The sequence below is a fragment of the Carassius carassius genome, chromosome 7 (genome assembly GCF_963082965.1).
Source record: "Carassius carassius chromosome 7, fCarCar2.1, whole genome shotgun sequence".
Taxonomy (NCBI): domain Eukaryota; kingdom Metazoa; phylum Chordata; class Actinopteri; order Cypriniformes; family Cyprinidae; genus Carassius; species Carassius carassius.
The window spans coordinates 12410380-12434075 of NC_081761.1; the positions used below are offsets into that span (position 1 = coordinate 12410380).

The window sequence follows — 23696 nt, forward strand, 5'->3', positions numbered from 1 at the left end:
GATATATCTAGGATGCACAAATCATGGAAATTAATGTCAGTATGTAGAACTTTGTAATTTTAAAGTTGCAATGTAACAAGTAGCGTAATTTGTATATCTATCTATGGAGGTAGACCTGAATGCCAGTGGGCAGTCAACTGAAAAAAAAGGATGGGGTTTAAGCAGACAAATATATATATATATATTTATTTTTATATATATATATATATATATATATATATATATATATAATTTTTTTTCTGACATTTTGACTAACAAAGACACCCCAAAAATTTGCACAACTTTATTATTAATTTAATGGGCACAAACCACAAAGGGTGAGATGAGACCCAGTATAACATGCCTCTACAAAGATTTCATTTATCCATTATGGAAAATATATTTTCACACATGCAAACATGGATAAAGGCAGGTTTGAATTTCCTTTGTTACAAACTTCCCTTTAATACACACTTGATACCTTTACCCCAATCCTCATTTTAAAAACATTGTTTTAATCAAAAGTTCCCACCTAACCAGTATGATAGATCTTTGTCCCTTCTGCTTGACTTTGTGACACCACCTTTTCTAACAGCACTGAATGAATGAAAGCAAAACATTGACTCAATCAGTATCTTTACTCATCAAGGATGTGGGAAACAAACTGGAGGGGTGTTTACATATAAACCTGCAGTAGTCACACAACCCCTCGAATATAATTCAGTGTATATGGTTCATAAGAGCTGTTCTGGCACTGATCAGTCTCTTGCTAAAACGAGCAGTTTCATGTGCATAACTGCAGAAAGCCTTCTGCTTCACAAACTCCATGATTTCCAGTATCTTGAACACATAACCTAAGATGGAAGGAGTCGAGTGTATTCTCGCACTTGCACATACAGAGGCTTTAACCAGGTTGATGAAAATGTCCAAGCAAAACTGAGGCTTACTGTAGCCAAACGTAGTCTCTGCCTATTGATTAAAGCATCAGGTAAAAGTTCACACATGGAAAAAAGGTTTAGGGCGAACACTGAGCTGTTGGAATGTACAGATAATGGCAAAATATGTATATATGAGACTTGCTGTGAAGATTATTACAGAAATATATTCTTAAATCAACCCTCAGGACAGTGTGAGTTTGGGCAGGTTATTCATGGCAGGGCTTGTATTTTTCTTCTCATCGTCTGGGCTTTGTCCTTCAGGTCTGGACGACTGTCGGTCTCCATTGTAGCTAAAGAACGCTGAAGCTGTTGTCGACTTCTCTCTAACAGACACTCCCACTGATCACTCTCTACAAACATAAAACAGCATCAATTTTATTAGTGAGAAAGGTTTCTATCCAACTTTTCATACCTGCAAAACCATTTTATAAAACTTTATTTCTGTCAAAACTTACATTATTTTTACTGTTAAAATTATTCAATTCATGTTATGGTCATTTTTACAGTTCAAAGACACTATAGTGTCGTTTCAAAACATGTCTGAGCAAAACAATGCTACCTTCAATCCTCTTCAAAAGAAGTTCAACTACCGCCAAGGCTTCTGTCCTTACTGATGAATAGCTTTTGTTTTCTGTAGGAGAAAAATAATTATTCTCATGAGCCAAGTCTGAATAAAAGGTGGATAAAAAAAAAAGTGTCAACCCAATCTAAAATTCTTCTGTGGAAAATAAAAGATACTGTGAGAAATATGTCTATTTCGGATGTCACTAAAACCGTTTGGTAACCAACGTTCTTCATAATGCCGCCTTCTGTTTAGATCTTGAAGGTGACTAAATTTTCATTTTTGGGTAAACTATGCCTTTAATATGTTTAGAAGCTCTTGAGAAACTTCACCTAGTGGTGTTGCCAGGGCAGTGCAGGTGTCAGACAACATCTCCGTCAGAACAGCAGCGCTCTGATGTTCCTTACCCAACAGCAACAATCTAGAACACAAACACCACACTGTCATTACAGCATTCAAAATCTTTTTAATGCATTCGCCAACTATTTTAGCACTTTACTCTTTTACTACCTGCTATTTTAAAAGAAATGCAAATATGCTTTTAAAGAACGCTATCAGAAGACCTTATATTACCCTCAAACAAGGCATCTGTTTACTTAGACGTTTTCAGTATACTATACCTCTCATAGAAGACCTTCAAGCCACGTAGAACTCCCAGTTGGACCCTCCACGTACTCAACTTCAGTCTATCACACATTGTACTACAAACCTCATTCTGGAACTGATCTACAACACAAAACACACTCATTAAACAGCAGCACTCTGCCCCGGTGTGTGTCCAAGACTTGTAACAGACTTACTCTGTGTCTGAATGGTTTTAGGCCAGGTCTTTCCAAGGGTCTCAAATGCACACAACAGAACTTCTGTTTGTAATTCACGAGCTTGAGCATCATCGTCGTCGTCATCGTGTCTCTGGGAGCTGACACTCGCTGGCTGATTCTAAATAAAAAAAAATGTTTTTTAACATTTTTTTAAAAGTACTGAATATGGGGCTCCCAAATCATAAAAACACTTTTAGCAATACTGTTCCACTTTAACCCAATAAGGATGAAATGCCAAAGCTTAAACAGATTTACTATGAGCTGCACCTTTTTAATGAGAGGAAGCACAATGCCTGTGATTTCCTGAAAACGATCCTCCTGCGTCAACTCCAAGATGTCTGCTGCACTGCGTAAGGCTGCCATTTTATAAGGCAGACTCTCTTTCTTACATTCCTTCAGCACCAGATCCAGCACCTCGCTCACCGTTGGCTGACCTGCTGCAGGCTTCTGGAGCTCCACACTACAGACAGAATCACACGTATGTGAAAACTTACTGTATGTACAGTTCAACTCATAGGTTTCATTAACCCGAAAAACAGCAAGAGGTTAATGATTGAGTTTCAGTTTCCCAGCATGCTCTGCACAACTCGCTATAAAAGGCTAAACATAATATTAAGAATCAAAAGTAGGTAAACCTCTGAACAGGACCATTTTCTAAGCACAACATTTAAAGATAGACCATATATTTAAAGGAATAGTTATCCCAATAATAAAAATTGGTTGAAACTTTATTCACCTTCAGGTCATTGAAGATGTAGATGATGGGGTTTCTACATAGCAACAGATTTGGACAAATTTAGCATTACTTGCTTGCCAATGTATACTCTGCAATGAATGGGTGCTGCCATCAAAATGAGTCCAAACAGCTAATAAAACATCACAAGTAATCCACACCACTCCAGTCCATCAACTAACATATTATAAAGCATCAATTAATTTAATAATGTATATGTGATGGTTTAAATTTAAAATAGCTTAATCATGGATTTGTTTCTTACAAACATGCAGGTTTTCACTTCACAAGACAATAAGTGATGGACGAGTCGTATGGATAGTGATGTTTTTATCAGCTGTCTGGACTCTCATTCTGACGGCACCCATTTACTTCAGAGGATGTTATGCTAAATTTCTCCAAATCTGTTCGGATGAAGAAAAACCTCATCTACCATCTTGAACGGGTGTGAAAATATTCAGAATTTTTATTTTTTTGCTAAACCTCTTACAGATCCTGTAAAGCTACAAGCACAACTATAAGTGTGTGAAAGATATAGAAGAGTCTAACCTGCATTTAGACACTACAGATCCAACAGCTTTCAACAGCTCTTCCTGTGGATATACAATACATTAGACTTCAGTGGCCACAAATACAGCGAAGAAAGAAATCAGGTTAAAACAAACCACTGAGCTCATGTTTGTCTGCTTCCAGAGCAGACAGCATTATTAATCCTTGCCCAGGTGCATAAAGTCTGTCCCCCAGCACAGATCGTGTGTATGTTACCTTCCCTGCCCAGGTGCGCCCTGCGAGCCCCTGCAGTAGTGCACTCAACACCATGCCCAGGTGAGGTGCCACCAGTGAGCCTGTTTGTTGCTTAGCAATAGTTGCCATGGCAGAGGCACCCTGAGCCTTCATCTTCCAGGACTGAGACTGCAGAGCCCTCTGAGTAACGGCTATGAGCTCAGTCATGTACAACCGGATTCCACCAAAGCTGCCTAAAAATACACAATAATCCATAATTCATTCTCTCATCCTAGCCCTTAACACACATACTATAATATGTAATAGACTACCTTTTGGGGTCATTCATATTTTTATTAAACAAGGACACATTAAATGAATCAAAAGTGACATTTATAATGCTACAAAAGATTTTGGTTTCATACAAATGCGGTTCTTTTGAACTTTCTATTCAAAATAATTCTGAAAAAAAAATGTATCACAAAAAAAATATTAAGCAAAATAATAAATACTTATTGAACACCAAATCAGAATATTAGATTGATTTCTGAAAGATCATGTGGCATTGCAGACAGGAGTAATGATGCTAAAAAATCTAGTTCTTCAAGGCCTGGGTATTGACTTTTCTAATTAGATACAACTGTCTTCAGTTAGTTACAATGTTGAGTCAAACATAATCTAATACATGCATAATGAAATCAAATAACAATTTTGCTTAAGATCTGAAAAAAAAAAAGTAAACTAATGCTAAAATGTTGAAGTCTAACATAGCAATAGGGCTAGGTGATCAAAAAAAATAAATAAACATTAACAATGATTTTTTTTTATGTTAAGTATAGCAACATGCATAAATTACAGCATAAACAGCCCACCGCAAAATAAAATCTTTACACATCCAAAGAAAAAACAAAAAGACCAGTGAGGGGTTGTTGGTTTTAAGAACTGGCTTCAGGTCGGGGTCAAAAATTAATGGGGGCTTGTAGTAAAAATTCCTAAAATTCAAGATAAAGGGCCACAACTTGCCCCTTCATAATTAAACAAAGCGAGGCTGTCACAATTAACAAAAATACATGTGAAAATGAAATGTCTATGACTGCCTTTTACACATTGTTTTTTTTTTTTGCAGTGTCAATCATTATAACCAATCACACACAGCTTAGGAATGCAAAGGCCAGAGGTGTTCAAATTAGTCTGTAAGAATAAATATGCTCCTAGAAAAAAAAAAAAAAAAAGGCTCCTTGAATGGGAAAGTTAATTTCTGACACTGCCATTCAAAATGTTATGAATTAATCCGCAAAATTACCTTTTCCCCTTCAAACTTTATACATCATAACGTACCGGGTACATGTTCCTGCCAGACCTCAGACCACAGGTTGGCCTCAGCACTTTCTCCTTTCTCTTCCTCAGGCTCCTGATGCATGCCCAGAAACGCCAGCGGCAGAGCCACTCCAGCATGAGCCTTCAACACATCAGGACTGTAGTGACTGATGGCATGAACCACCAGACAACATGAGGACTTGTACAGTGCCTCTGAAAATTACAGAAAACAAAAATCACTTTACAACCTAGACAGCATGAGAATTTACTTTCTTATTTTTCAAGAGAAATCCTCTTCATTAAATGACAGTTCACCCATAAATGAACATGGGGTCATCGTTAATTTGTGTCATCTTTTGTGTTCAACCAAAGAAAGTCAAGTCATATGGGTTTGGAAGGCCATGAGCACATTCATATTCAGCTGAACTATTCCATTAAAATCCTCATACCCTCTTTTTCCAGGTACCAGGTGCTCAGTTTCTGCAGAAGCTTCTCAACACTGCCGTCTTTGGCTGTCTGATGGGGAAAACAAGAGTATTGTTTTGTAACTCTGTAGTTGCTTTAGGTTCAAGTGAAATATACATTCAGGTGTGTTTTCATACCCTGACCAGATGTCCAATGGCAAAGGCAAATGATTTCTGAATGACGCTACTACGGTCATTAATCCCATTTAGGAGTGAACTCATGAGTTTACCTGTGGGACAAAATATGCCCAATCACATATCAGGGAGTACAAATATACAAAACATTGTAACTCCTCTATTCTGTCAGTATGTGTTACCTGAATATGGTGTAAGATCTTGAGGGCACTGTACTGTCAAGGACACAATCACACTGGCACATCCTCCCTACAATTGCACATACAACTGTCAGTCTCTGTGTACATGTGGGGAGATAATACTGACAAAAACGGAGCAGGATGTGTACCTTGGTTCCGAGTCCGATTCCACTCTTTAGTAGCTCACAAAGTTTTGGAACAAGCTCTCCTAACACAGACACATCCAAGTGTTGCAGACACTAAAAACCACAAATGCAGCTCACATAAACTTTGGAGTAAAAAAAAAACCCAACAACATTTAATGCTTATTTAATTACCCATTTGGAAAGCAGCTAATGCATCATTTGGACAAACTTGATGCGTCTTACCATATTAATGGTTTCCATCATAGGAGAAGACTTGGCTGCACTTAATCTTGCGGCATCCATTGCACTCTGACACAGAAAGAAATGTGAAAACAATAAGTTCATTACGTACAAGACGTGTAAAGTCTATACTGCTAATATCACCAAAAGGAATAAAAATAATGACTTTTCAAACGCTCTCAAACTCACACCACTTGCCAAGCAAAATAAAGTCCTTTTTTTATGTTGTTTAATTGTCTATGTGGTGTTTGTAATTAGCTTTTAAACAAACCATGTGCCAATCCATAAAATCACCACCATTGCGGAGTATTTTCTTCTTAAAACTAGTTCACCAAATGCTGTCCTAGAAACACGGTTTGAAACAGCCCTCGGTTTGCTACATCATAAAATTCAATAACCAATCACGTCAAGGGATAGATTCCTATCATTAGCATATCCCTCTCTCCATACAAATGTGGCATGCATAGAGATCACATGCAAAATATACCAATAGGATTACTAGCACAAAACCAAAAATAAAATAGAGCAAAAAAAACATGAAACCGTGGTTTAACTATGCTAATTTGCATATTCATAGATCCGCGTATAGTAAATGAGGCAAGGGTGTATAGTTACCTTCAAGCTATTTACAGGCATGAGAAAATTATTTTCACAAGAAAACACATTTAAATATGTATTTTTTATGCTCAAATCTGATTTTAAGGGATACAATTTTTGACTACAGTGGAACTTTAATGTATTATTTTATTATTATATGCAACTAACATTTTAAATAATTTAAAAACACATTTAAAGAATGTCTATTTATTTGTCACTCTGGATAAATTTGGATAATGATTTACTATTATTTTTTGTTGTTCACATTTCTTATGTACTGTTTACTTTAGTGCAGTCGAATGATTAATCGCGATTAATTGCATACAAGATAAAAGTTTTTGTTGGCATTATATATCTGTGTTCTGTGTATAAATACACAAACATACAGTTTATATTTTGAAAATATTTACATGTATTTACAAGTCTAATTATATACATACAATTTGTATTATAAATAAACATATAAAAATAAAAATTTTCTGAAATGTATACATGCATGCGTATTTATATATACATATATAATAATAAATAGACACAGCACACATACATATGTAAACTAAAACTTATTTTAGATGCGATTAATCATTTAAAAACACTAGTTTATTTAATAATATTTATTTATTTGATGAAGTTTGCATCACTGATTATTTTATGCTTTGCTGCTTTGAAAGGATCTCTATTGTATGAAGCACCATATAAATAAAATAACTTCACACCTAGTTTACTCCATATTGGAGTAGATGATCACAGAGCTGCTCACCTTCTCCTGCTCTGTGGCTCTCAGACTGAGGTAGTTGAGCACCTGTGGTTCCAGCACGCTCAGGGCCTCCAGCAGAGCCGGGATGAGTCGAGGAGCATGGGGCTTTAGACGGCTGCCTGCGGTCTTACTGATCTTCACTAGAGTTTGGATACTAAAACAAAGCAATACTCAGACTTTTACCTTGAATATAAAATTTTATTTAATAGGTTTGTGTGCATGTGGCTGGTAAATTTATGTTTTCTTACCTGAGAGTGCGCACTTCGGTTACATTGCTGACAATGCCTTTGTCCAGTAGAGTTGGCAACAACACAGCCACTGTCTTCTGAGGAGCAGCACCTGTTGATTCACACATGCGCACACACACCTATTGGACAAACACACATGCGTCAGTTATCGGTGCTGTCTCAAGAGTGGAAAATCATTGGGGTATCCAAATTCATTGCTGCAACTCACTTTACTGAGAGTCTTTAGAGTCAGATCTGCTGCCTTACGAACTGACTCCTACAACAGGAAACAAATAAGACAGTCAAATAAAAATAGCTGCAGGTTACAAGCAAAGCACACACAAAGCATTGCAAAACATAGAAAAGCTTTTTATTACTCACCTTTATATCATCCAGAACCCGAAACAGAGTCTCCCAGATTTCTGACAGGCGGTCAATGATTTCATCTGCCTGTCTTCCACGAATCAGATCACTCAAAGCCAAGCAGCTGAAAAAAGGGGGTCTGATGATTTGAACCCAATCTAGACTGGAGGAAATCAAGGTTCTTTTGAGCATATCCAGATACGTTACCTTGACTCCCGCACCCTCCACATGTTACTAGTGAGGTTGGAAATTACATCTTGAAGAATTTCCTTAAAATATTTCTCCACCTGCCAAAAACAGACATAATTTATCTGTAATAACAATACAGTGTCCCTTATATATTTTAAGCGGTGTAAATCATTATTCGGAGTAATAATAATAATATCTTACAATGGTTTTATCTGTTACGAGAGCATCCCAGATGCTAGTCATGGCCTGTCTAATGGCCAGGTTGGGGTCAAACTGGTATCTATAGAGACGGGGAACCAGCTGAGGCAGGAAAGGAGCCAGCTGCTCACCTGCTTTGGCTGCAATAATGTTAAACCCAAATGCTGCTCCCTACAGCACAGGAGGAGTCAATGATCATTGCAAAAAAGGCTCTGAACCATAAGTTACCAAAGTCATAAACAATCACATTATGGTTAATACAGCTTACCTTCCTGGAATTCCACATGGCATGGTGATTGGCAAGATTCATGAACTTGTAAACAAGATCTGGTTGGTTTAGATCACTAGCCAATGCACAGAGCTCCTTGTAGGTGGAGAGTCCTTGTCTACCAAAGTAAAAGATCAAAACAATATACGATGAAAGAAAACATCCACTCTAGTAATCTCATTAAAATGTTTAATTCTCATATCTGTGAATTCGTACTCCCTAAAATGGTTCTAAACAATCTGAAATATAAGTGAACTAAAAGAAGCACATACCCATCAGGTGATTTGCCAAGTGCCTCCCCCTGGAAGACTTCAGTGTCCTCTGAGACGGCATGTTTGGCTCTAAAAACATAAAATCTCACAGATATCAAAAAAATGCACACTGAGCCCACGATATTCTGTTATGTAACTTATTGAAAAATAAAAAATAAATAAAATAAAAATACAAGTTCAGATACTGAACTGAATCTAATTAGTAGTCTATATAGAGTAACTGCTCTATGTTCTGGGGCTTGGTAAATTTGAGTAATACAATATACCACAAACCATAATCCAAAAGTTAATAATAATGAAAGGACCAGGAATAAGATGGTTTTTTTAATACCTTTTACCAGTCATGAGTGTTTCCACAAGGGTCGATACCAATTCCTGTTGATCCTGTTCTCCTCCGAGCTCATAAACCAGCCCGAGTCCTTTAGACGCCACATCTTGGCTGAGTTCTACACACACAGATCATCATCATCAAACCCAAAAGCTCCCTGCCTTTATATAACGGTACTGTCAAATGTGATGTGACCTTTAAAAGAGCATTATCATAAAGGAGCAGTGTGTGACTCACCATCTGGATCAGACAAGACAGAAATAAAGGCTGTCTGTATCTCTTTCAGATGAGACTATCACAGACAAAGAGAGAACATATACTTTGTCATGTCAATGTTTCTTTGTGTATGTAAATGAGACTGGGAGTGCATTTGTGCATGTATTTACCTGGATTTCTTTGTGATGGCTGAGTTTCTTGACTAGAGACAGGAGCCATATGCAGGCAGCCTGCCGAACATGAGGGTTTGGACTTGGTATATACTTTGACAAGACAGAGCTCAACACCCAGGGCACTATATCATTATTCTTCACATCTGAAAAAAATGTAAATAAACATAACAGTTTACTTGCCCAAAACACAAGTTTGCACAAGTAAGACAAGTGTGAAAAAGATTAAAGCCCCATCTAAGCACACAGTTCCCTCTCTCACACATACTTACTGTCAGGAGGGCAGTACTGCTCTTCTGTGCATGTCCACACATCTCGGGCAGCTCCAGAGCAGCTTCCTATAGCAGCATTAGTTAAAGCCTCTCCCACAGTAAACTGTAGCTCCACCTGCTTGGCCTAAAGAAACCCAACACAAACATATTTCAATATGAAATGTGAAGAAATGGGCAAATGTTTTTTTGTTTTCTCCTCATGTTATTTATTTGATATGAATTCACTGAAATATAATGACAAAAGTAGAACTGTCAATTTTAAGTGTTAATTAAGTGTAAAAAATAATAATAAAAAAAGTGTTTAAGTTATTCATGCATTTAACTGCCCAGACCTCTACAGCATCTTTGCATGTTGTTGCTGACAAAATGATACGGGATGATGACCGATTAAGTGATGTAGTCTGTACAAATCCAGTTATATGCCCCTAAAATTCAAGATATGCCTTTGTATTTGATTTTGTCTTCTATTTATATCATATGATATAATGTAGTTTAGCAATATCACACAAGGAATTGTGCGGTTTCCCCTTGAATATCGGCATGATCTCAAACGTCATAGGATTTTAAACAGTTCCCCAAACAAGAAGTTAATATTGTTACATTTTAGACACAATTTTGTCAGTATAGTCTGTTTTTGCTTAAATTTGCCAAATGAAAATAGTTCCAAACAAAGCCACAGCAGAACAGGTCTGTGTGTCGGAGCAACACAGAACTGTTTTTTTTTTTTTTTTACTAAATCAATCCACATTTTGAATGAATTGAGAAAGCCAATTATTCAGTGACTCATTTAAAAAGATATGCTTTATTTGTAAATCAATCAACCGCTTGAATGAATCTGTTGAATGAATGACTGAACGACTTACTCATTAAGGCCATTTTTGTAAAAAACAAAACAAAAAACAAATTCATTATTACAAAAAATTTAATATATATATATATATATATAAAAAATTTTGTAATAATGAATTTACATGATCTTTTGTGGGCTAAATCGCAGACAGAATTGATATGCGATTAATTAAGTGGCAAGCAGATTCATTTGATTAATTAATCGGCACGTCATGTAATTAGAGTAAAAATTATAATCACTTGACAGCCCTAGATAAAAAAAAAACTATAATTAGGCCTATACATAGTAAATAACATGTTATTTATAATCCACAATAAACAGTCTCATTTGTTTGTACTTTATTTTAAACGAATGAAAGTTGTAATGTGACGTGTCATGAAGAGTGTCACAATATTACCTCTACCGAATCCATGAGGCCCTGCAGGATTTTCTTCTGGTGTGGGAATTCACCATCTCCCACTGGCAGGAACCCAAGAGTCTGGATGGCCCGTTCTTTCATCTAACAACACAAACAGCAGATGATCAGTACCATAAAACAAAAAAGCCCTCATTACATTTTAGAAATCGATTTATGCAGAAGAGCTTATTTGGATGAAGAATATGAACATCAATAGTACAATTTTAATAATTCTCTCGTAGTGTGAATTTTGTTATACCTTGCCAGTCTCTTTTCCAGATGGGATTCTGGCAAGCAGATTATCCACTAGACTGAGTTTAGTGAAGCCATTTCCATCCGCTGGTATCAGCAACGCGCTGTTACGCCCAATCTCTCCCAGTGCTGTCACAGCAGCAACAGTCAACAGAGGAGATTCGCTATCCAAAAACAAACCTGCAGACAAACACATTGGTAGCCGTTTGTTTAATTAGGTAAATATACATTGTTTTCATGCGGCAATATTTAACTAATGAAACAAAAGTTCATGGCATTATTCAAGAACCTCCCTATATCATAAGTGTTGTAAGAAAACACTACGTTAAATGGCACATACCGATGGTTTTTGTGGCCATAGCAATTAGTTCGTCATTTTCTTTGGGCATGGGCTCAGTAGGCATTAGGCTCCGCCTCTTATTCATGTATCTGCCCACCATGTAGCCCAGAGCCAAGATGGCACCATGCTGAGTCTCAGGACTCTACATTTAAAAAATAAATAAATGCATAAATTAATAAATACCAAAAAAACCTGAATACATTTCTGTATTAGAAAAAAAAAAATCACAATTTATAATTTTACACATACATGTGTGTCTTTAGTTGTCTTAATCAGGTTTTGTACAGCACTCCTAAGTTCATTTCCAGACATAGTAGAGACAACTACGGCATACAGTTGTGCTGCCAGTTCACGCATGTCTTCTTTATTAGTATTCATGAGACCCTGCAAAGCAAACATAATTAATTAACAAAATGACATTTTTAGTCAGTCTCCATTCCAGAGGATATAATACAAAATACACTGTTAAAAGTCAGGGGTCGGTAAGATTTCTTAGCAGCAGTCTTCAGTATCATGGGATCCTTCAGAAATTATTCTAAATGTGCTGATTTGAGCTCAGACTTCTCTTTTTATTATCAATAGTGAAAAAATTTGAGCTGCCTAAATACTTTTGTGTAAACTGTGACACATTTTTTCAAGATTCTCTGATGAATATTCAAAAGAACATTTATTTGAAATCAAACATATTCGTAACATGTTAAAGCCTTCACTGTCACTTCTGATCAACTTAATGCATTCTTGCTGAACAAAAATAATTGATTCTAAAAATAAATAAATACATTCTGGTAACACTTTATTTTAAGGTGCCATTATTACATGTACCTACTATTATAATAAACTATGCATAATTACATGCAAATAACCCTAAGCCAAACCCTGAACCTAAACATAAACATGTAATAATTGCATATAGTTAATTACTATTACTCAGGTAAAATTAAACTAACAACAACACCTTAAAATAAAGCGTAACCAAAAATCTTACTGACAGTAGTAGAAGTATGATGTAAAATAATAATTACTTTAATCCAGTCGATTTTGTCTACAAAGTTGGGGGTAAGTTTCTCTGGGCACACAGAAACCACTTCCAAGAGACTGTACATCACTGGGATACCTGAATTAGCGAATAAGGCCACATCTTCAGATCACAACAAAATAAATAAGACAATCCAATTCATCCATTTCCTGCAGATTAGGTTCTACATATTAAATAGATTACATATATAAAGTATACCATATAGCATATGTAAATAATCTTACTGCCCAACCATCTTAAAAACCATAATTTGTAAACTCTTCACCTCCTACAGCTGACAGCAGCTGTTGCAGTAAGTTCATGTATACATGAACTGAACTGGCCTCTCCTCTTTTAGTGGCTGAGGAAGAAGAAGCTTCAGTGGACAATAACGACTGAACATAACGTCCAATAAGAGGAGCATCATCTTGCATGTCCATCAGGCTCTGAGATGTGGATGTGGCACCAGCACTATTAGCTAAACACATTCTCAGATAAAAAACTATCTGTGGAAAGAAAAGAGCATATGTTCAAGTGAAAATACATGCTGTATGTAAACACAATATTGAAAGAATTCTTACAATTAAAGACTTGTCAATTTACCTCTCCAAATGTGGCAGGATTAAAAGGCAACGTGGAAGCTCCAACAATGTATTTCGCAGGAGTCTTCAATCTCTGTGCAGCCTATGACACAAAATAACAAAGGGTCAGCCTCTATTATTAAATACGATTGTAGTTCTCACCTAGTTTGCCAATAAAATCACTACACAAAACACAGTAGGATCAGCAAAAAAACACATTAATGCAAACAAACCCATATTTATTTGTAGACTGGGTCATAACTGGGATGCGTAACGATGCGTGATTATATAATTACTTGCATTAAATTATTTGCATTTAGCATCAGAACTGACCTGGAGACTCATTTGAGGTCATGAGACACCTCAGTCATTAACAAATCAAAACACCACACCTTTTCTTGGATGTAGCTGACCATCTCAGGGAATGACGGCATGGGCCTCGATCCCTCTTTCTCTGTCTTTGTAGAGGGGAGAGACCTAAGTGCTCGCCGAGCCTCCCCAGACACCTCCTCACGACTGGAGACACAGGCCATATGATGTACATCTTTCATGACAATGCTTACTTGAATACTTGAACTGCAGGAAGTGTAAAAATACTTACGGATCACCTGCAGCAAGCAGTAAGAGATATCTAGAGGCTACATGATCAGGAGCAAACACTGTGCTGGCAAATTTCATCGCTACTTGGCGTACCTGTACCTCCGGCTAACACAAAGCCATACACAATAGGACATTACACACTGTAAATTATTATTATTTGATATTTATTCATAGACTCAAAATTGGATTTAATAACTTGTTGTATCAAAGATGAATTGTGTCATTTCATATTTAGTGTTGACATTTTTGTTTATTCCTTCTAGATGCTTGTAATAAGGCAGCTTGCAATAATAACAAACCTTTGTGATATATGCAGCCACAAGTGCTTCCATTAGGTTCAGAAGTGCCCCCTGAAGATTAGCATACGCTCCCACCATCATCGACAAGGCCTCCTGAATGGCCAATCGAACATCAGCATCCTCCTGTTTCTATTGTGAGAAAGATTTTTTTTTTTTTTACAACAGGTCACATAGTGATAACTGGATAACTACTCTATAAAATGTATATTAAACAAACCTTGCACATGGACTCAAAAAACTGCTGTACCAATGCAATGTCTTTTGTGAAAAGCTGAGGCATTCGACTATTATGGCAATGAGGAAAAAGGGAAAAATATATTTGACATTTTAATTACTATTAAACTTACATTATATAAAATTACATTTTAATATATTATTTACAGAAATATATTAAGTTATCAAATTACCTTGAAAGTTTTCCAACAGCAGAATATGCCAGACATAGTAGTTTGGGGTCCTTATAATAAAATAAGAAATTAAGGTCACTTTGACGGATACTTCTGAAAAAGCCAAAATTTGAGTTACAACTAAAATCGAAATTGTTCAGCATGCGTTCACACCTCTTTATGTTCATTGATAAGCTTGGTAAGTCCATTCAGCAGCATCAAACCCAAAGGTTTGTTGGTATCAGGGCACCTTCAGATTAAACACACAATTATTTTCACCTCATCTGATGCAAATGCACACAAAATAGGAAAAGCACTTCAACTACTGGTTTTATACATGGCTCTAATATAGCAACCTATTCAACATTATTTGTATAGTAGTAAATTTGATTTTCCATGTGATTTTCACTTGACACTTACACCATACAGATATGATGTACAAACTGCAGAGTGAGGGACAGAAGTTTGTTGTTGGTGTTTGCTCCAAAAAGTCCATCATAGACAACCTAAACAAACAGACAATCACTGTAACGAACAACCTTTGAACAAGTTAGGATATTTTACTTGCCTGCCCCTATTAGTCTCTTTCAACATGCATCTCAGCTGCATTCAATTTCATTCTGTCAAATGTTATCTCTCTGACCTGTATGTTAGAAGGAAAGCACTCAGCAGCCAGTCTAGAGCGGAGAAAATGAGGCAGAATCTTCATCTTGACTCTAGTGCTGACTGGCTCATGCTTTAGCTCCTGTTTGACTGTGGCATTCTGGGTAAAAACACACACATTATGTAGAACACCTTACTTGATATAAAAGTCGATTGCTTTATATGTATGAATATACTTACTTTAGTTTTGAGTGGAATATCACCCAGGTAAACTTTATACATTTTGTTGATAATGAGTGGATTGTTCCAGTCAATAATGCTGCAGTATGAAACGACACAAAAGATGAGTTTCAATATCAAGACCTCGTGATTTTATTTGACATACCAGTACAGAAAGCCTCACCTCTGCTTGCTTTTCAGTTCAAGATCAGCCGCTGTGGCGACACTGTGTCTGGTGTCACTTGAAGCCACAACTAAGTGAATGACTGTTTCAACCTCAGGCACCTGCTCTGCCTCTATGAACTTCACAATTCCCAATTTACACTGCAAACACAATGATGAAGAGGTTACTCAGTGAAGAATCAGAAAGGGTAAACTGGTCATTTCAGTTCATTCAATTTTGAACAGCGGACAGAAATAAAGCAAAACATCTCCCATTAAAAACAACAAATATGCTCCAACATATTTTCTTGGCAACATCACCTGCTCCAGTTGCTCGGGACTCCACTGAGCTTCTCCAATGATTCTTTTAACTGCATAAACACTCATTCCTGGAGGAGGCTGAGGGAGACCTTGAGCTGACGCGGCTCCTGCTCCAGATCCCCCTTGTGGAGATGAAGGTGCCGGACGACTTGGAGGCTCGTTTAACACAAACCTTGATACAATTTGAAAGATAGGGTTAATGGGAATTACAAAAACAGCATTAACATTACCAATTACAATTACCACATCACATACCCATATGGCATCAGAAGAACATCAAGCATGAACTCTAAGAGGAGTTGTACAGTTTTGGGCCTCTCCGTCAGGACAAATGGGGAAGCTTTAGATGGCTCTGATGGATATTTCATGTGAAACAGTGTAGGGATCAGCAGGTGCATTAGACTAGAGGGAGAAGGCAAAGACATAACATTTAATGCATGTGTAAATATTAATATAGAATTATGTATATATACACTTTTTAATGCTTTTATTCAATTTATAATACTTGTATTATTTTTCTTAAACAAAATTCTATTTCTAGAATTCTATAAGAACTATGTTGTAAATATATATATATCACTGGCTCTGAAAACACATACAGACAAATCATGGGTCACAGGAGGGGATGCTGCCAATCAAATTATTTAGGCTTAGCATCAACATTCACAAACCACTGTCCACTGTTACTTTTAACAGAAAAGAATGTAATGAGCTCGCAATCATGACTTTATAAGTTGGAAATAGAGAAGTTTCTAAGCTTTAAAGATTTATTGCTTTTGCCGCTCAGAAATATTCACGCAATCATGCAGTATGTATCAGAAGATCTGCACTCCGGCGCTCACACTCACTGATCTACAGGTGCTGGTCATATAATTAGAATATCATGAAAAAGTTGATTTATTTCACTAATTCCATTCAAAAAGTGAAACTTGTATATTATATTCATTCATTACACACAGACTGATATATTTCAAACAATTTGAATATTACTTGTCTTGCATACGTCTGTGCATAGTGGTTCTTGAAGCACTGACTCCAGCTGCAGTCCACTCTTTGTAAATCTCCCCCACATTTTTGAATGGGTTTTGTTTCACAATCCTCTCCAGGCTGTGGTTATACCTATTGCTTGTACACTTTTTTTCTACTACATCTTTTCCTTCCCTTCGCCTCTCTATAATGTGCTTGGACACAGAGCTCTGTGAATAGCCAGCCTCTTTTGCAAAGACCTTTTGGACAACTGTCAAGTCAGCAGTCTTCCCCATGATTGTGTAGCCTACAGAACTAGACTGAGAGACCATTTAAAGGCCTTTGCAGATGTTTTGAGTTAATTAGCTGATTAGAGTGTGGCACTAGGTGTCTTCAATATTGAACCTTTTCACAATATTCAAATTTTCTGAGATACTGAATTTGGTGATATTTTTTGATGATATTCCATTTATATGACCAGCACCTGTATATCTCTTCCAACCGAGCCAGGCACTGCTAAACGGAACTATCACAGTAGTCAAAAGAACCAGACTTTAGGGGTTAAACACCCTCCGTCATGGTTAAGATTGCCTAGTGTGAGCACAGCCTAATTATTCTCCCACATGCTGCACACACAAGTCTCTACCTGCACATCAAGCATTGTCCCGCACCGCACTCTGCTGTGATGGGTCCCACAATGATGCAGGTCTCTAATAGTAAGGTGCCTGTTATAATATTATGATCAAGGGTCTGGACACGGAGCATAACTTGTTTTTCTATAAACTATAATATATTTTATAGAAAAACATTAATGTCTTGGCAGTGACAAATAGCTTGTTTCATATTAAATTTAATTACATTAATGTTATAATTTAAGATTTAGGCTTACAATAAATATTTTAATTGCTACTATGTGAAAGGAACATTGCTGTAAAAAGCACCTTATTTGTTTCAAGTGTTTGCAAACCAAAAGTTATTAAACTTTTGTTCGTATAGCAGTAGGTTTACTTTATATAAAAAAAAAGGGGAAAAAAAAGAGCACAATACACTACTTTTGAATGCAATATTAGTTTTGTGCATGAAAATGCGATTGAATCTGATTAATCGCAGACAATAATGCAATTAATCGTGATTAAAGATTTTTAGCGTTGCCCAGCACTAAAAAAAATATATACATCATGGTTTCCAAAAAATTCAGCAGCTATTTTCACCATTGATAATAATACGATTTTTTTTTTTTTTTTTTTACATACCACATTAGTACTGCCCTTCAGTTTCAGGGAAGATACATTATAATTTACCCAGACCATTCTGTAAAAAAAAAAAAAAAAAAGGTCTACACTGTTTGACTTTGGTAAAGATCAGGGCCCGTATTCATGAAAAGTCTTCGAGCTAAGTGTTGCTCCTAGTAAGAAAATTCTTAAAAACGTGTGTGATTCCTCCTAAAAGAAAACGAGGACTTTTAAGATGCTTAAGAGTTTCTTTAGCAGTGGAGAAAATGGACGAAACATGAAGAGTGAAATGTGTTGCACACAATGCATGACAGTGAGTTAATAAGATGCTACACATTAAATTGTGCAGGGATTATGTTTGTGACTGATCTTATAGACACGCTAACATCTTGGACACTGAACCACTGCAGAAATGCTATAGTGCCAGAAATGGAAGTAATCACTACATTAACATATCTGACAACTGGAAAAATGCAACTATGCAGCAGTGATGATTTGGGTCTGTCACAACCTTCTATAAGCAAAGTGATCACACAAACAATTACTTTATGGTGTCACCATTCATTTCCTATTAAATACGTTAAGTTAGGGCTGGACGATTATGGCCTAAAATCAAAACCTCGATTAATTGAACATTTTACCTCGATTACGATTAATGAAAGATTATTTTGTTTCTGTTTTCTGTTTTTCTCATAGTTCACTGACAAGGTTTGTACTGTAAGCAGGGCCGTAGCTGGGGTCAGCGGGGCCCCGGTGCAGGTTGTACCAGTGGGCCCTGTTTGAAAGTGTTTAATTTGTATGTTCGTTCTGTTTATTTGTTTGTGCTATTTACACAGTGTTTTTTCAAGTTTGTAAGTGTCCAGGTACAGAAACCGAATAAATAAATGTAAAATAGCACTGTAAAAAATAAACATACGTACAGTCAAACCAAAATTTATTCAGACACCTTCAACATTTCTCACATTATCAGTTTATTTGCTATAGTTTAGAAAATGGTAATAAAATATGACAAGAACTCAGAGTTAAACTGTCAGAACAAATTCATCTTGATAATTTCAGATCATTTCAATCATGGATTTGATTGTAATCCATTACATATCTTTCTATCAAACAAAACTTCAGACAACAGTCAATACTCTGTTGGCCAATTACCAAGCAATGATTAATTGTGTTCAGTCTGTGGTGTGAAAAGGTTGCATTAGCAATTCCGCTAAGGAGAGCTCAGTTCAGTGTTACCGTCTCTCTGTTACTCTCCGTTACTCTCTCTCTCGTGCGCACCGAGCACAGCGCGAGTAACCAGCTGCTCAGTTCAGCTTTTCCGCGTCTTGTGTTTGAATGCTTTAAAGTTTTTGGAATGGTTAAATTAGCAAGTGGCAAGGCTTAATAACACGTGAAAATGATACGCTTTCATGACGACACACAGCAGCATTCTGTCAACTGTCCTGAGCGTCTTTTTAGACTGGCCTCAGTCTGACGGTTGAGATCGACTAGTAAAGGTGGGATATTTTTTCCTATTGAAAGCGCGATCTGACATCATAGCTCACTATCAGCAGTTATTTTATCTATGTTCGTAACATTTCTTGTAGATTATTGCTCGGTGTAAGAGATAAATAAAGATCAGATAAAGATAAATTGGCACTAGTACCAGTACGAGTGATGGCGTGTGTGAATTAGTCATACTGTCTCTATATTATTGTGAAGCTGTGGGTTGTAAATAGCCTAGTTCCTTCAAAAGTAGAAAAATATGCTACAATAAGTTTTGAGATTCTAAGCTACTTTAGTAATCACAGGACAGCGCTGACAACTCCGTTCCTCTGTGCGCGTGATCTTCACAGCTGTTTATATGAGTGTTCTTGTCACAATGCAGCTGCACGAACATGGTAGCTCGATATAATAATACACATCCGATAATCTAATCGCTTGAATGTCCAAACCATAAAACAAATACAACTGACAAAGTTTAGTGAAGACTCAAGGCTCACCGCTCGCACGCCATCACTAGGTGTCACCTCCGTGTTTTGCTTTTATGCCACTGACTGTATGGGGCAGAGTCATGTGGCTACACATGCGGTAGTATGCTTTTAAGGGGGAAGTATTAACAGGATTAAAAAAACGAAATAACCGACATGGGAAAATTAAGTCGGTTAGAGCTTCTGAATTTCGGTTTTGATTACTTTTCGATGAATCATCCAGCCCTACGTTAAGTACAACATTAAAAGCATGGTAAATAAAAAATAAAGAATATATAAACTTATACAAAGTGTCTGTGAAAGGGAGTAGAGACAAACAGGAAAAATAACGCCTGTAATTTCAAAGTGAAGGCTTATAACAGACCCTTCACTTAAAAGCGCTCTTTTATTTCTTTCTTGGTTAACCAACCAATCGATCACAGTCTTCAAAAGACTGTGTCATATCTAGCAATGGGGTCAGCCCCGCCTCCTCAATAAGATGAAAGTTTTTGTTTTGCTCACTCAGAGATGCTCTGAGATTGGTCCTGAATCATCACTCTTATCCTAAGACTCCTACATAGAAATACTACGCTAAATTAGGAGCATTCTTGGAGGAATCTTAGAAGCTTTAAGAATAGAGGCCCAAGTGACCTTTTATGATCAATTAATGCAGAAAACCAACCGGTTAACAGACTTTAAAAAAAAAGTTAATTAAAATGTCAGAAATGCAAGAAATCTTATTTATATAAATTCTCTCCAATTAAAATTAAAATCCTGATTCTTCACTACATCACCAAATCTGTATATTCTGAAGGATCATGTGACACTGAAGAGTTGAGTAATGCTGAAAAATAGGCTTTGCCTTCACAGGAATCAATTAAATATCAATGGAATTAGAAAATATAATAGTATTCCACAATAATACTGTTTTTACTGCGTTTTTAATCAAATAAATGCAGCCTTGCTGAGCATAAGAAACTTATTTAAAAAAATATTACAAATTCTTTCCGAACCCAAACTTTTAAATAGTTGTGTATATATTTAATAATAAATACATTTCATTAGACAATATTTTATCATATACTATTAATGTGTTTATAACCAGCTACGTTTTACCTTAATAATGAAAACAACATTGTTTCATTTCAAATGAAGCTGAAACTAACCTGTCCTGTTGGGGCTGAGGCTTGCCCTCCATGGCTGTGAGTAGAGTAGGTGCAAGCTCACACTGTTTGGATACCTCCAACCTAGGATAGCCCATCTTAATGTAGATGATTGTGAAGTTCTGCAAGGACAAACATAGTCATGACAATAAAGTTAAGGTTCTTATTTCATAATATGGGAATATATTCAGCATGAAATGGTGACATCTCAAGGTACTGGCAGTGGGGATAGTAACATGTGGGGATATGAACATACCGTGACAAAAGATGCAGCAGCAGGGTCCTGATACTGAACCAACAGTGTCTCTACAGGAAGCTGAATCTTGGGTCGACTCTTTATCCTTTTGTTTAGGTGTACCAGCAACTCCATAACCTGGAGAGGGCAATAACAAAATCCAGTTCTTTAATAGATCTTCTTTGAAATTATTCTCATGGGTCCTATTAGGCATCCCTAGAGTTTTTACTTGCATCTCTCACATAAACACAAAAAGGCATTCATTTCTTCTTTTATCGTTGCATTGGTCTTCAACCGTAACAAACTTCCATTAAAAACAATTAATAATTTTCACAAATTTTGTACTACGCAAAAGTTCATTCTGTATAGACCTTATGTGAGCAGTCATCTTTAGAATTTTGTCTTTGAACTTCCGTTTTTGTAGTAGCTCTATTCTATAGCATCACTGTAATTAGCTCGTGAAGTAGATTTACTTAGTGTAGAGTAAACGAAAGTTATCATGTGCCTTGTAATGTTCGAAGCAGATGTAATAACAAATGTCAATAAACTGCAAAGATTATTAAAACGAGCAGTTCATTCATAAATTTGTACGACCAAACCTGCGCGCTACGGAAATAAAAACCGGAATACAGAAAACAACAAGTGCAGCACTCAAAAGGGCAGGGCTACATCTATATTTGAACCATTTACAACATGTGAATGCATGATTTTAAGATCCATCTTTTCACACTGATGGCAACAGATATAGTTATGTGCAACAACTACAAAGACTAAAAACATTTCACATTTATTCAAGAAAACAATGCATGAAGAATTTTTGGACAGGGTGATATGCAAGTTTTTTCTTATAATATTTAAATGTTTTTTTCCTTTCAGAACCGCTCTCCAGAAGCTACAGATTCTGATTCAAAGAAGATTAGAATAAGAAGTGTCAGAAATGGAATAATATTATTTCATATGTACTTTATTTCACAAAATGGAAAATTCTGTTTCTTTGTTTTGAACAGTTTTCTTTTTCCTCACACACTTACTTTCTTGCGAACCCCCTCTTGCACGCTGGATAGTTTGAGGAGGACAGGAGGCAGGAATTTGGATATAATATCCTGCAACTGCTCATCTGTTTCTGCATGACCCAAGCGTAAAAACACACGCTCCAACTGGTCTATAATGGACAACAAAGAAAAGCAGGAACGTAAGTTGCAGATACAGGGTTCAAAATAAGAAGGGCTAAATTATCTATTTTCAAATTGATTTGAATGGAAAAAATCTCACATACTTCCTACATGATCATAGGTCAATTATAAGAAGCTTATATTTTTGTTAAATCGATTTATTAAATTGACACTGAGAATTACTGCAATGCATCCATGTCCCTTGCATAAGTGCATTTCACCGGCTCTCGATAAAGCAGTTTACACTAAAAATATTTAACAAGCTTGCAATGAAGAACAGAAGATAAGAATTATTGTAAATACATATGAAGGGTAAATTTAAACGCTATAATCGCTCACGTTAGTTGGTTAGCCTGTGATCTGAATAGCCTCACTGCTAACCGGCGTAACGGTTATCATCTACTACATACTGATTTCTCACGATGTCAATAATTGACAACCAGACCAGGACCACTATGACATTTAGATAACGCTATTTTCACGGTAAAAATAGGTTGCAGTGTCCGCTAAATTAGAAAACCCCAAAAGAGGTACTTTCATTTTGGAGCATGACTGAGCATTGGGCCTCTGTAAGCAAATACTAGCCGGCTAACTTAGCTGCCAAACTGATATTCTCTTTACAAATATTAACCTATGTAGCTACAGATAGACAAACAGACAGCACTGTGAACTCAATCTTCATAGGAGTGACAAATAATGAAGAGGGTATTGAAAACAAGTATGCAGTAATGAAGAAATAACGCATGTAAAATTAGATAAACTTACTTAGCTCGTCCTGTGCAGCCATGTTTGAACTGAAGTCACCACCAACAGCAGCACTGCCACTCCTATAGAGACAACACCTCTCTCTCTCTCTCTCTCTCTCTCTCTCTCTCTCTCTC

At 36.5% G+C, this 23696-nt stretch overlaps 1 protein-coding gene across 2 annotated transcripts; it reads right to left on the reverse strand.

Moving 5' to 3' along the window:
• Window positions 1-269: 269 nt before the first annotated feature.
• On the reverse strand, window positions 270-23696 carry LOC132143554 (proteasome adapter and scaffold protein ECM29-like). Of its 2 annotated transcripts, XM_059553884.1 has the most exons (49): window positions 23581-23696; window positions 22675-22805; window positions 21665-21781; window positions 21412-21530; window positions 16354-16500; window positions 16099-16270; window positions 15800-15939; window positions 15637-15715; window positions 15437-15556; window positions 15214-15299; window positions 14968-15043; window positions 14815-14864; window positions 14625-14691; window positions 14408-14536; window positions 14110-14213; window positions 13901-14024; window positions 13531-13611; window positions 13214-13433; window positions 12935-13026; window positions 12162-12296; window positions 11913-12054; window positions 11580-11752; window positions 11321-11422; window positions 10074-10197; window positions 9802-9947; window positions 9653-9707; window positions 9419-9533; window positions 9088-9156; window positions 8816-8933; window positions 8551-8718; window positions 8368-8447; window positions 8179-8284; window positions 8027-8074; window positions 7819-7937; window positions 7574-7724; window positions 6220-6285; window positions 6001-6090; window positions 5855-5921; window positions 5676-5767; window positions 5523-5589; window positions 5095-5286; window positions 3799-4010; window positions 3583-3626; window positions 2568-2760; window positions 2280-2418; window positions 2100-2205; window positions 1812-1900; window positions 1477-1548; window positions 270-1267 (listed from the first exon to the last, which is right to left on the reverse strand). In XM_059553884.1, the coding sequence occupies exons 1-49, from the start codon at window positions 23600-23602 to the stop codon at window positions 1128-1130; spliced, it is 5496 nt and encodes a 1831-aa protein (XP_059409867.1). In that variant the 5' UTR covers window positions 23603-23696; the 3' UTR covers window positions 270-1127. The 2 variants fall into 2 exon arrangements, with proteins under 2 accessions (XP_059409867.1, XP_059409868.1); XM_059553885.1 differs by lacking the exon at window positions 8551-8718.